The 12,328-nt window shown below is 46.2% G+C and overlaps 1 protein-coding gene across 1 annotated transcript in view; it reads right to left on the bottom strand.

The window, feature by feature from the left end:
* Positions 1-5,443: 5,443 nt before the first annotated feature.
* Positions 5,444-12,328, bottom strand: part of TBX1 (T-box transcription factor 1) — a gene marked incomplete in the record, with an annotated part of 16,981 nt that continues 10,096 nt past the window's right edge. The window contains 1 exon segment of the mRNA XM_087705738.1: positions 5,444-7,624. Coding sequence (XP_087561864.1) covers positions 7,180-7,624 — 445 coding nt within the window.

Raw genomic sequence — 12,328 nt, 5'->3', positions numbered from 1 at the left:
CTTTCTAGAGTCTCAACATATTTTTCGTAGTGTGGTGACCAAAACTGGATGCAGTACTCTAGGTGTGGTCTTACTAAGGCTTTACAAAGTGGTATTAGTATCTCCCTTGATCTTGATTGAATCCCTCTGTTAATGCAACTCTATCTATGTTGCAATCATCATAAATTCATATTGGTTGCCAAGCACCCAGATTTTCCTTTGTAACCTTAGGGATGTTGTGATAGCTATGAATACGAGGACCGGTTGAAAATAGCTTTTTCCAGGGCCGTCGTAATTTGGAAGAGTCACTAAGCGAATTGTAATCAGTCCAGGGCTTCCTGCAGGTGTGCATGCATGTAACCAACATGCTTCTTGGAAAACATTGCGTGTTTGCCTATTTTACAGCTGCCCTTCACGTCAAGAGCTTTTATATTTAATATCTGGTCTGCCTTCATCTCCCTGGAACACTTAAATAAATAAATAAATAAATAAATAAATAAACCTCCCCTGGATCATTTTCACAACAGACTTGTAGAGTTTGGCTGAGAATTTTATTTTCCCCATCATTTTGCTATTTCTTTCCTTTCTTTTTTTTTAAAGCCAGAACACTTTTTACAGTTTGATCTGATCCCTTTAAGATCAAGTTGCTTTCAAGCATGAAACGTCCTTGCTGGGAAAAACTTCTGTCTGGTATACAGATTAGGCAGGGAGATTTCTCTCTCTCGCTCTCTGTCTTTCTCTTTCTCTCACTTTCTCACTCTCTTTCTCTCTCTCTTTCTGTTTCTGATTCTCTTTTTCTTTCTCTCTGTCTCTCTTTCTCTCAATTTCTCTTTGTGTCTCTTTCAATTTCTCTCTCTGTTTCTTTTTTTCCTTTCTCTCTCTCTGTCTCTTTCTCTCTTTTTCTCTTTCTCTCTCACTGTCTCTCTCTCTGCCTTTCTCTCTCTCTGTCTCTTTCTCAATTTCTCTTTCTCTCTGTTTCTCTCTGAGTTTCTCTATGTCTCTTTCTTTGTTTTTCTTTCTCTTTTTCTTTCCTCTGTCTCTTTCTCTCTCTGTTTGTCTCTTTCTCGCTCACTGCCTTTCTGTCTGTCTCTTTCTCTCTGTCTTTCTCTCTCAATTTCTCTTTCTCTCTTTCTGTCTTTCTCTCTTTCGTTTCTTTGTTTCTCTCTCTCTGTCTCTCTGTCTGTTTTGAAGAATGTACGATTCCATTTTTTTTCTCTCTCTTTTTTGGTTTCTGTGCATACAGTCATCAGGAAATCCTGTACCTAGAATATGGGGGCTTGTCAAACATATTTTTTTAAAACCCGGGTCCTTATCCACAGCTAATCTCTTCAAAGTATGCATTTAATGGGAAAAATGTGCACTCTGCATTGTCCTCCTTTTAATGTGAGTCTTTCTTTGCAAAGCTCGCCTCTCATTTCCCATGTGGGTAAGGAAAAGGCGCCCATTTATCTTCATTTAGTCACAGATCGCTCAGCCAAGCCCGGTGCTGTCTGTGCCAAACAAATGTGACATATACAAACCATTGGGATGTCATAGGCTAGGAGATGAAATCCCAGAGGTTTATTTCCCAAACATCTGTGTCTTGTTTCGAACCCCCACTTCAAGGCTTGTGCAGGTTCTCACTGGCTGCGTGCTCAGGTTGTTTCTCCATGTACATGAAACCATCAAGAGAATATAGACTACGAAAAGGAGACTTTATGAATTGTTTACCCCCAGCATTTTAGTTTTTTCCTGTCTCTCTCTCTCTCTCTCTTTCTCTCTCTCTCACACACACTCTCTGTCTGTCCCTCTCTCTCCCTCTTTCTCTCTTTCTCTCTCACACTCTCTCTCTTTCTCTCACTCTATCTCCCTCTCTTTCTCTCACTCTCTTTCTCTCTCTGTCTATCTTTCTCTTTCTCTCTTTCTGAGCCGAGGTAGCGCAGTGGTTAGAGTGCAGTACTGCAGCCACTTCAGCTGACTGTTATCTGCAGTTCGGCAGTTCAAATCTCACCGGCTCAGGGTTGACTCAGCCTTCCATCCTTTCGAGGTGGGTAAAATGAGGACCCAGACTGTGGGGGCAATATGCTGACTCTGTAAACCGCTTAGAGAGGGCTGAAAGCCCTATGAAGCAGTATATAAGTCTAACTGCTATTGCTATTGCTATTTCTCACTCACTCTGTCTATCTTTGTTTTTCTCTCTCTTTCTCTCCCTCCCCCCCTCTCTCTCTGTATCAAGAGAGACTGTATGAATGTATTGGTTTCAATGTTTACTTTGAAGACTTTGAAGGGCCAAATTGTGGGTGAAATTATCCCGATCTAGATAAATCTCCAGATGGAGGAAAGATATGGTCAGCTAGTGCAGAATGACAGAGTTGGGACCTTTGAGGTCTTCTAGTCCAACCCCCTGCCTAGGCAGGAAACCCTATACCGTTCCAGACAAATGGTTGTCCACTCTCTTCTTAAAGACTTCCAGTGTTGGGGCATTCACAACCTCTGGAGGCAAGTTGTTCCACTGATTAATTGTTCTCACCGTCAGGAAATTCCTCCTCAGTTCTAAGTTGCTTCTCTTCTTGATTAGTTGCCACCCATTGCTTCTTGTTCTGCTTTCAGAACAAGTGCTTTGGTGCTTTGGAGAATAGCTTGACTCCCTCTTCTTTGGGGCAGCCCCTGAGATATTGGAACACTGCTATCATGTCTCCCCTAGTCCTTCTTTTCATTAAACTCGACATACCCAGTTCCTGTAACCGTTCTTCATATGTTTTAGTCTCCAGTCCCCTAATCATCTTGGTGGCTCTTCTCTGCACTTTTTCTCTAATGCAAAGGATCACTCGGAATGTGATAGGCAGACTCTAAATTCATTCTATAAAATATAAAATAAATTACAAGAACTCCAGGCTGATTTTTGCGCCCAGAAACCCCCACGTGGACAAAAGAAAAACGAGATAAAGCAAAACAAAACTCAGAGAAATACTGTTTATAAATGTTACTGCCTGCCATCTTCCCTCCTCCCGCTCCCCCAGTGTTATCTACACATATCTACAAATATCTACAAATTATCTACATATTTTGCAGATACGATTCTTTGGTTTGCCCCCCTGGTTTTCCCACTCTTTCTCTTTACACAGCAACTATAAAAGCAAAAAAAAAAAAAAGAACCATCAGGAACTGCATACGTAATCACTTTGGGGCAGGGGGGGAAAGGGAATAATATAATATCAATAAATATACCAATGTCACAATAGGTTTTTGACTCAAATCTTTGGCACTGATCCGTTCCGAGAGACAGAAATGCTTCCACAATGTTTGAGATCACAAAGCAGAACATCCCCCCCCCCCGGCAAAAAAAACCCAAGAGAAAAGATTTCTCAACTTTTCTCAAAGTTACAATGCACGCAAGGCAGCCGAATTCTTCCCAATGGATTTTACATACATTCTTCCAAGAATCCTACAGCGAAATTTGTTTAAAAAAAAAAAAACACCAAATTTTTCATTTTGTACCGTACGGTTTTTTTTGGGGGTGGGGTGGGGAATGGCATGAAGTTTGACGGGTGCTGCGTTTTTCTGCTTTTGCCACTAGCTAAACCGAATAAAACAATGCAAAAAAAATGTACAAAGGCTACAGCTGGTTTGTGCCCGCACCTGTCCTGAAGTCTACCCAAAATATATCACGCCTGGCTGCTGATATTATCCTGGGATTTTAAGCTTCTGTGTTTGTGGGGGGTTGGGGGGGGGGGGGTTGGAGGCAAGAAATAGCGAGGTGAACAAGAAGCTGCAGACTCTGGAATTAAAAGCCCAGAGAAAGGAAGTTGGATTTTTCCAGAGCTGGGTAAGTTTAGTCTGGGGTGTCAGAATGGCAAGAGGAAGGCATGCAAAACGAACGCCTCGTTTAAAAAGAAAAAGCAGAAGGATCCACCCACAGGAAGAATCGGGTTGATTTGTGGCAGTGTCGTGAGGACGGAGATAATGGAAGTGGTGGGCAGCTTTGGCCTTCGGTGGCTCCAACCACCAACCCATCTTGGAAGTGGGATTTCTCGTCCTGTGGTTTCTGCACCAAGACAAAAGACTGAACAGGGAGTGTGTGTGTGTGTGTGTGTGTGTGAGAGAGAGAGAGAGAGAGAGAGAGAGAGAGAGAGAGAGAGAGAGAGAGAGAGAGAGAGAGAGAGAGAGTGAGATGAGCGGTTTGGATTGTGATGCCTCTTCCCACCCACCCAACTGCCCCTAACTTGGCCAACTTTCCCTTAAGAGGACAGTTCTGCTCATCCTTGTGAATGGAAGATAGTCCTGGGAAAATCCAAAGAAAACATCAAGATAAAAGACTGAACAGTGTGTGTTTGTGTGTTTGTGTGTGTCTGTAGGATGAGCAGTTTGGATTGTGACCTCCCCCTCCCTCTTCCCACCCAAGATCTCAGTTCCAGTCCAAAGACCCATTCCAAAAAAACGACATCGCTTTTATTCCAGCTTGTGGATAGAGGGGGCTGGACTAGAAGACCTCCAAGGTCGCCTTGTCCCAACACTTCTGTAGAGGGCAAGGAGGGGGGGCGCTTACGGATTCTAAACGGCGCGTCTCAAGCCTTGTGCCGAAAAATAAATAAATAAATAAAGACCCTGCCTGGACCTTCTCAAAGGCTCTCCTGCTGTGACCCCCCCCCTTTCTCTCTGCCGTCTGTCAGAAATGGGGGTAGGGTCTCCTGCTTGGGGGTGCGGGTTGGACTAGATGACCTCCAAGGTCCCTTCTAAATCTGTTCATCTGTAAATCTGCTTCTGGGGGAGAGGGATGTTCTTGGGGAAGGGAGATTTAATTTCTTTTTTTTTTTCCATCGTCCCTAATGCACTCTTGGGATGGGGGAATACAGATAGTCCTCGGCTTACGGCCACTATTGGGCCCCAAATTTCTGTCGCCAAGTGAGGCAGTTGCAAAGTGAGGTTTTCCCCCGCCCCCCACTTTATGACCTTCCCTACCACGGTGGTTGGGTAAGCAAATCACGGCAACTGTTACGCTAGGGATATGGTTGTTAAGTGAATCTGGCAACCGCATTGATTGTCCTCGTCAAAAAGGTCGCAAAAGGGGATCATGGGTCACTGCAAACCGTCATTAATACGAGTCCATTCCGAGCATCTGAATTTTGATCGCTTGACCGTGGGGATGATGCAACGGTTGTAGGTGTGAAAAACGGCCACAAGCAGGGGTGGGATTGTACCGGTAGCTCTGACAATCAGCTGGCCCGGCCCTCCGCCCACCTCTGTGCTTTACTGACACACCCTGTTTCCCCAAAAATAAGACCTCCCCGTATAATAAGCCCAATCGAGCTTTTCAGCGCATGCGCTAAAATAAGCTCCTGCCCTGAAAATAAGCCCTCCCCGAAAATATCGCAACATAGCAGCCACCATGAGGTGATGACACTGGTGCCTCCTGCATCTCAAAAATAATAAGACCTCCCCGAAAATAAGGCCAAGCGCTTATTTCGGGGGTCAAAAGAAATTTGGGGAAACACGGTAGATCTTCCCACCTGATTCACGGCGAAACATGCAATCTCCAGACTGGTTGTTTAACCGGTAGGATCCCATCACTGGACTCGCAAGCCACTTTTTTCCACTACGAATGGGGACTTAACAAACAGTCGTTAAGCCGAGGACTACCTGTCTTCGTGAAACCCATGCTCCTGGGTAGGTGGAGTTGGCCGGGCTTCCCAGATGCCTTGTTAGTGACAATGAGAATTCCAGAACTCAAGGACACGGTTGGCTTGGCACCGGCCCGAAACAGAGGCATGGCTCAGGAGAGGTGGTGTGGCAGGGGACCAAGAGATACCACCGTCGGCATCTCAGCACCCACCCTGCCCAATGCCAGTCATGTGCTAAGCACACATGCTTGTGTGTGACAACTGGGTCAAAGTCAGGAGACACCGCATGCTCTGACAATCGTCAGCTGTGCCCGTCACTCAGAAAGGCCAAAGAAACTCTTCCCAGGATTGTCAACTTGGTCGGGGGGTTAAGGAGACATGCAGGAAGCTGCCTTGTCCCAGCACACAGGTAGTCCTCAACTTACAACCAGAAATGAGCCCCAGATTTCTATTGCTAAGTGAGATCGTTGTTAAATGGAACGGCTTTTGCCTTCGGAAGTTGTGGGAGCTTCATCATTGGAAGCTTTCAAGGAGAGACTGGGCTGCCCTCTGTAGGAAATGGTGTAGTGGTCTCCTGCGTGGGTGGGGGTGGGGTTGGACTAGATGACCTCCAAGGTCCCTTCCAACTCTGTTAATTTGCAAATCATGCTTCCCCTCCCATTAACTTTGCTTGTTAGAAGCTGCCTGGGAAGGGTAAAAGTTCCCCTCGCATACATGTGCTAGTCATTCCCGACTCTCTGTTTCTAAGCCGAAGAGCCAGCACTGTCCGAAGACGTCTCCATGGTCATGTGGCCTGCATGATTCAAGGCCAAAAGGCACACGGAACGCTGTTCCCTTCCCACCAAAGGTGGTCCCTATTTTTCCACTTGCATTTTTACGTGATTTTGAACTGCTAGGTTGGCAGAAGCTGGGAGCTCACTCCATTAAGCAGCGCTAGGGATTCGAACCACCAAACTGCTGACCTTTCTGATTGACAAGCTCAGCATTTTAACCACTAAGCCACCGGAGGTTACCAATGCCCATCCCTTGACAATGCAATGGTCACAAATACGTGCCAGTTGCCATGCGGCCAAATTTTGACCCCCGTGACTATGGGGTTGTTAGATGGCCAGAAGTCATCTTTTTCTCAGGGCCGTAGTAACTTTGAAAAGCCACCAAGGGAGAACGGTTGTAGGTCAAGGACTACCTGTATATATGCATCAGTGCCAGGAAATGACACCAGGACACTTGGTGGGTTACGCAACGGAGACGGGAGCTGCCCCTTTAGTGGGTCAAGGGGAAGGCTGAGGAGAGGAGAAACTGCCCTTCCAGCCCCACAGCCGGCGACGTAAAACAAGTCCCATCCCTTTACCGAAAGGGCCCAACCACCAGCTGAAGATCACATCCCTGGATGGAAAGAGACAACGCGAATCTTGAACGGCGTGTCAACCTGGCGGAAGGATGGTGCGAGGAAGAAAACCGTGTGCACAAGGGATGATGGCGGGTTCATCCCACCCCACCCCGAATTCGACACAAACAGGAACACTCTTCCCAAACATTACTGAGCAATTCACACCATGCAAAGAGTCGGTCCGAGCTCGGCGAGGAGCGTGCATCGGAGGCGTTATCTCGGTCCGTAGTCGTAGGTCGCGGGAGCACCGGCGGTGGAGTACATGTTGGCAGCTGCGGCGGCTGCAGCGGCAGCAGCCGCGGCAGCTGGATTCATGTGGTGATGGTGGTGATGGTGATAACTGTGTCCTCGGATACCGGGCAAGGGGTAGGGGGCTGGCCGGCTCTTGGCCCCTAGGTAATGGTCGTAAGCGGAGACGGGATGTTTGTACGGATGGTGATGGAGAGGTTCTGAAGCAGAGGGATCCAGCCGTAACTCGTGATGGGGGGGACTAGGCCGACTTCCAGCTGGACTAGGGAGTGGGACCAATCCGCCTCCACCGGGAACCGGGAGTGCCGGACTTAACACCCGAGACATGAGCTGCTGATGAGTTGGATCAGCGTGGAGGGGTGTCCCAGTCGCCGTTTCCCGTTCGTATTCCCGTCGACTGTCCATATCTGCAGGACATGATAGAACAAGAAAGGGGAGCAGGGAAGAAAGTATAAGAAGGGATCAGCTCAGTGTGACATCTCCAATAGCAATAACAGTTAGACTTATATACCGCTTCATAGGGCTTTCATCCCTCTCTAAGCGGTTTACAGAGTCAGCATATTGCACCCAACAATCCGCGTCCTCATTTTACCTACCTCGGAAGGATGGAAGGCTGAGTCAACCCTGAGCCGGTGAGATTTGAACAGCCGAACTGCCGAACTAGCAGTCAGCTGAAGTAGCCTGCAGTACTGCACTTTAACCACTGCGCCACCTCATCTCCAGGACTCTAAGTAGTGGCCTCTGCAGTATAAATGTGTAGGACAGGGGCTCTGGCAGCTTGGCAAGTTTAAGACTTGTGGACTTCAACTCCCAGAATTCCCCAGCTTTGCTGAAATATCTTCGAATAAAATAACAGAGTTGGAAGGGACCTTGGAGGTCTTCTAGTCCAACCTCCTGCTTAGGCAGGAAACCCTACACCACTTCAGACAAATGGTTATCCAACATCTTCTTAAAAACTTCCAGTGTTGGAGCATTCATAACTTCTTGGAGGCCAGTTGTTCCACTGATTAATTATTCTGTCAGGAAATTTCTCCTTAGTTTTAAGTTGGTTCTCCCCTTTATTAGTTTCCACCCATTGCCTTGTGGTCCTTTGCAGAATAGCTTGACTCCCTCTTCTTTGTGGCAACCCCTGAGATTTTGGACCACTGCTATCATGTCTCCCCTAGTCCTTCTTTTCATCAAACTAGACATACCCAATTTCGTTGTATAATGACAATAAAGGCTATATTATCCAGTTCCAGCAACCGTTCTTTATATGTTTTAGCCTCCAGTCCCCTAATCATCTTTGTTGCTCTTCTCTGCACTCTTTCTAGAGTCTCCACATATATTTTTTTTAACTTTAATTGGCCATCTTTGGCCTGATCCAGCAAGGATGATTCTTAATGATAATTTTGGGCATTGTGTTAAGCCATAATCCAAATTCATTCCGCATGTTGTGTAAATCCAGGTAATGATCTGAAATAGGCTATTCCGTTCTATATCCTATTTTGTTTATCGGATATTACTTTAATGCATTGTTTCATAACCTCAGCAAATTTAAGATATGTGAACTTCAAGTGCCAGAATTCTTCTCCACACAGTGTGGCTGACTGGGGAATTCTGGGAGTTGATGTCTACACGTCTTAAAGTTGCTAGATTTGGAGGCCCCTGGTGTAGGAAGATGAGCAGGCTGAAATGGAGAGTAGGGTCAAATGCCTCATTAGTTTGGAATCATTGTGCAGCCACAAGAGACTCAAGTAAGATTCTACATTTAGGCAAGAAAAACCAAATGCACAGGTATAGCATAGGTGGTACTTTGCTCAATAGTAACTGTGAGAGGGATCTTGGAGGCCTAGTGGACAACCATTTAAATATGAGCCACCCATGTGCAGCAGCTGCCAAAAAAAACCAAACCGTTCTAGGCTGCATTAACAGAGGGATAGAATCAAGATCGCTTGAAGTGTTAATATCACTGTATAATGCCTTGGTAAGGCCACCCTTGGAATACGGCATTCAGTTTTGGTCGCCACGATGTAGAAAAGATGTGGGGACTCTAGAAAGAGTGCAGAGAAGAGCAACAAAGAGGATTAGGGGACTGGAGGCTGAAACATATGAAGAACAGTTGCAGGAACTGGGTATGTCTAGTTTAATGAAAAGAAGGACTACGGGAGACAGGATAGCAGTCTTCCAATATCTCAGGGGCTGCCCCAAAGAAGAGGGAGTCAAGCTATTCTCCAAGGCACCTGAGGGTAGGATAAGAAGCAATGGGTGGCAACTAACCAAGGAGAGAAGCAACTTAGAACTGAGGAGAAATTTCCTGACAGTTAGAACAATTCATCAGTGAAAAAACTGGCCTCCAGAAATTGTGAATGCTCCAACACTGGAGGTTTTTAAGAAGAGATTGGACAGTTATTTGTCTGAAGTGGTGTAGGGTTTCCTGCCTAAGCAGAGAGTTGGACTAGAAGACCTCCAAGGTCCCTTCCAACTCTGCTATTCTATTCTATTCTATTCTACTCTACTCTACTCTACTCTACTCTACTCTACTCTACTCTACTCTACTCTGTTCTGTTCTGTTCTGTTCTGTTCTGTTAAGTCCAGCCTCCTGTGGATTTCATTCACTCTTATGTACCACCAGTTGAGCTTGACCATTAGTAGACCAGACTCTTGTGTATAGGTGTCAAGAATAAACTTTTAGTATTTTGAACTCAACTTCTGTTTCTGGTTATTTGTGCTTGACAAAATATGAAACGCTACAAAGCTGGATGGCGCAAACTGACAAGTAGGGCTACAGAGAGAACTGGTTCCATCTACTCATCTGAAACTCCATTTTAAAAATGGACACACCACCCCAATATTTTGGTTCCTTTGCTCCTTTGGAAGGGAGTACAAACAAGTTGGTCTTCCAGATGTTGCTAGAGAGGACACCATTCACGTTGACAACAGCTGTTCTCTTGTTCTTCAGCTACATCTAAATGTTCGCCCTTCGAGGTAGGCAAGAAACACAACCAGGTGTATTAGCTCTATACCGGTAGCCCTCGACTTACAACACTTGTTTTAGTGACTGTTCAGAGTTACAACAGCACTGAAAAAAGTGACTTACGACCATTTATCACCCTTACGACCATTGAAATATCCCCGTGGTCACGGTTTTACATTCAGACGCTTTGGCAACTGGTTCATATTTATGACAGTGATCCCCTTTTGCGACCTTCTGGCCAGCGAAATCAACGGGGAATCCAGATTCACGTATTCCTCACTTAACAACCACAGTGATTCAGTTAACAACTGTGGCCAGAAAGGTCGTGACATGGAGCAAAACTCACTTGGCCACCGTCTCAATAGCATCAGAAATTTTGTGCTCGGTTGTGGCCCTTATTGCAACACTAATAGAACCTTGCAAGATTGAAAATACCCCCCCCCCGTCTCCTTCTCTTCTACTCTCCGGGAAACTAGGGAGGGTCCCTTCTGAATTTTTTTCCCACACCCTCTCTCCTTCTGTGGGGTGGGAAATCTTGTCCATGCTGTTTGTTCAGTCTGCCGCTCTTCCTCCTCCCTCAAGGTCATTCTCACATACCATTCTCTCTAGATAGCTGCAAGTTCCCCTTCACCTAAGCTTAGGAATTTCTTGGCGTGTTTCCAGACTTCCCCGGGTAAACCAGACAGGAAACTTGTCTCGATGAACTTAAAACTTCCATTTGATGGTAAAGTTACATTAACGGCATCGCTCAGGGCCCAGAGGTACAAATTGCCTGAGCAATGAAGGTGGGTCCTTCCTCAATTTCTTCCTCGGGTTGTTAATCTACTGGGGTGGGGGTGGGACTGTCACTCTTGTCTGATTGTGTCCTAGGCAGCATCTTTTCTCTTTGTCCCCCAAGGTCACCCACATATTCCATTACATCATAGCAGTGGTGGGATTCAAATAATTTAACAACCGGTTCTCTGCCTTAATGATTTCTTCCAACAACCAGTTCACCAAACTGCTCAGAAAGTTAAGAACCGGTTTTCTCGAAGTGGTGCGAACTGGCTGAATTCCACTACTACATCATAGCCATAGATCATTTTCATTCTCGCCCCATTCCTGCTCTCCGGATGCTGCAGAGTGAAAGCACGAAACATACTTTCCAAGAGAAGTGTAAAGATGTAGGGATCGGGGTCCCTGTGTGAGGTCAGGTGCAGTGCCCAGGTGTTTCCCTTCATTAGGTCCAGAATCTCTGTCTACACCACAGAGAACAGGATCAAACTACACAACTTAGGGCTAACTTTCTACCTTCTGGATTGGGGACAGGGGTGGGATTGAAAAATGTTAGCAACCGGTTCCCTGCCGAATTGCTGGGTGGGTGTGGCCATGGTGGGCGTGGCCTACTTGGCCTTCTGCATCACGGGAAGGGGGCATTTTCACCCTCCGCAGGCTCCGGAGACTTTCCCTGAGCCTCTGGGAGGGCAAAAACGCCCTCCCCTGGGCTCCAGAGGCCAGAAACAGGCCCATTTTGGGACTTATGGTACTTACGGTTGGCCTGTTTTTCACGCTCCGCAGGCTCCGGAGGATTTCCCTGAGCCTCTAGGGGGGCAAAAACTGCCTCCCCCGGGCTCCGGAGGCCTTCTGGAGGTCGTAAACGGGCTCATTTCTGGACTTCCGGGAGGCCCGTTTTTTACCCTCCAAGAGTTTCCGCATGGGCCCTTTTAGGAATATAATCTAACGGTTGGGTTGGCAATATATAAATCATGTAACAATACTATACCTGTTTCTTTAAATCATACTGTAAAATGTGATTGGTTGCTGTTTTCCTCAATCAGCCATTAGAGGGAGCCAGAATGATGTTAGCTCTCTGTTAGATGCTGGGCTGATCTGATCTGAGTGTTTTGGAAGCTGGCTGTTAGAAAGTGCGGTGAGCTACTGTAAGTTTTGCAACTGCTAGCAAACGTTGAGTTCTGAACTGATTATATGATCCTGGACTATGTTATTTGGATTGTCCCTTAACTGAAAGACGTTGATGACTGACTGTCTTATCCGTGTATGACTTGGACTGTTTGATGGACTCTGATACCTCTATTTCCACGAAAGTAAAAGCCTATTTAAACTGCAGTGTCTCTGTATGCTGGTTTGTGTGTTCTCCAACACAACTCTCACAACGCT

Source organism: Thamnophis sirtalis, unplaced genomic scaffold (genome assembly GCF_051295495.1).
Source record: "Thamnophis sirtalis isolate CommonGarterSnake01/CBP01778 unplaced genomic scaffold, rThaSir2_p1.2 scaffold_2, whole genome shotgun sequence".
Classification (NCBI taxonomy): Eukaryota; Metazoa; Chordata; class Lepidosauria; order Squamata; family Natricidae; genus Thamnophis; species Thamnophis sirtalis.
This window is presented reverse-complemented; position numbering and strand designations above follow the sequence as displayed.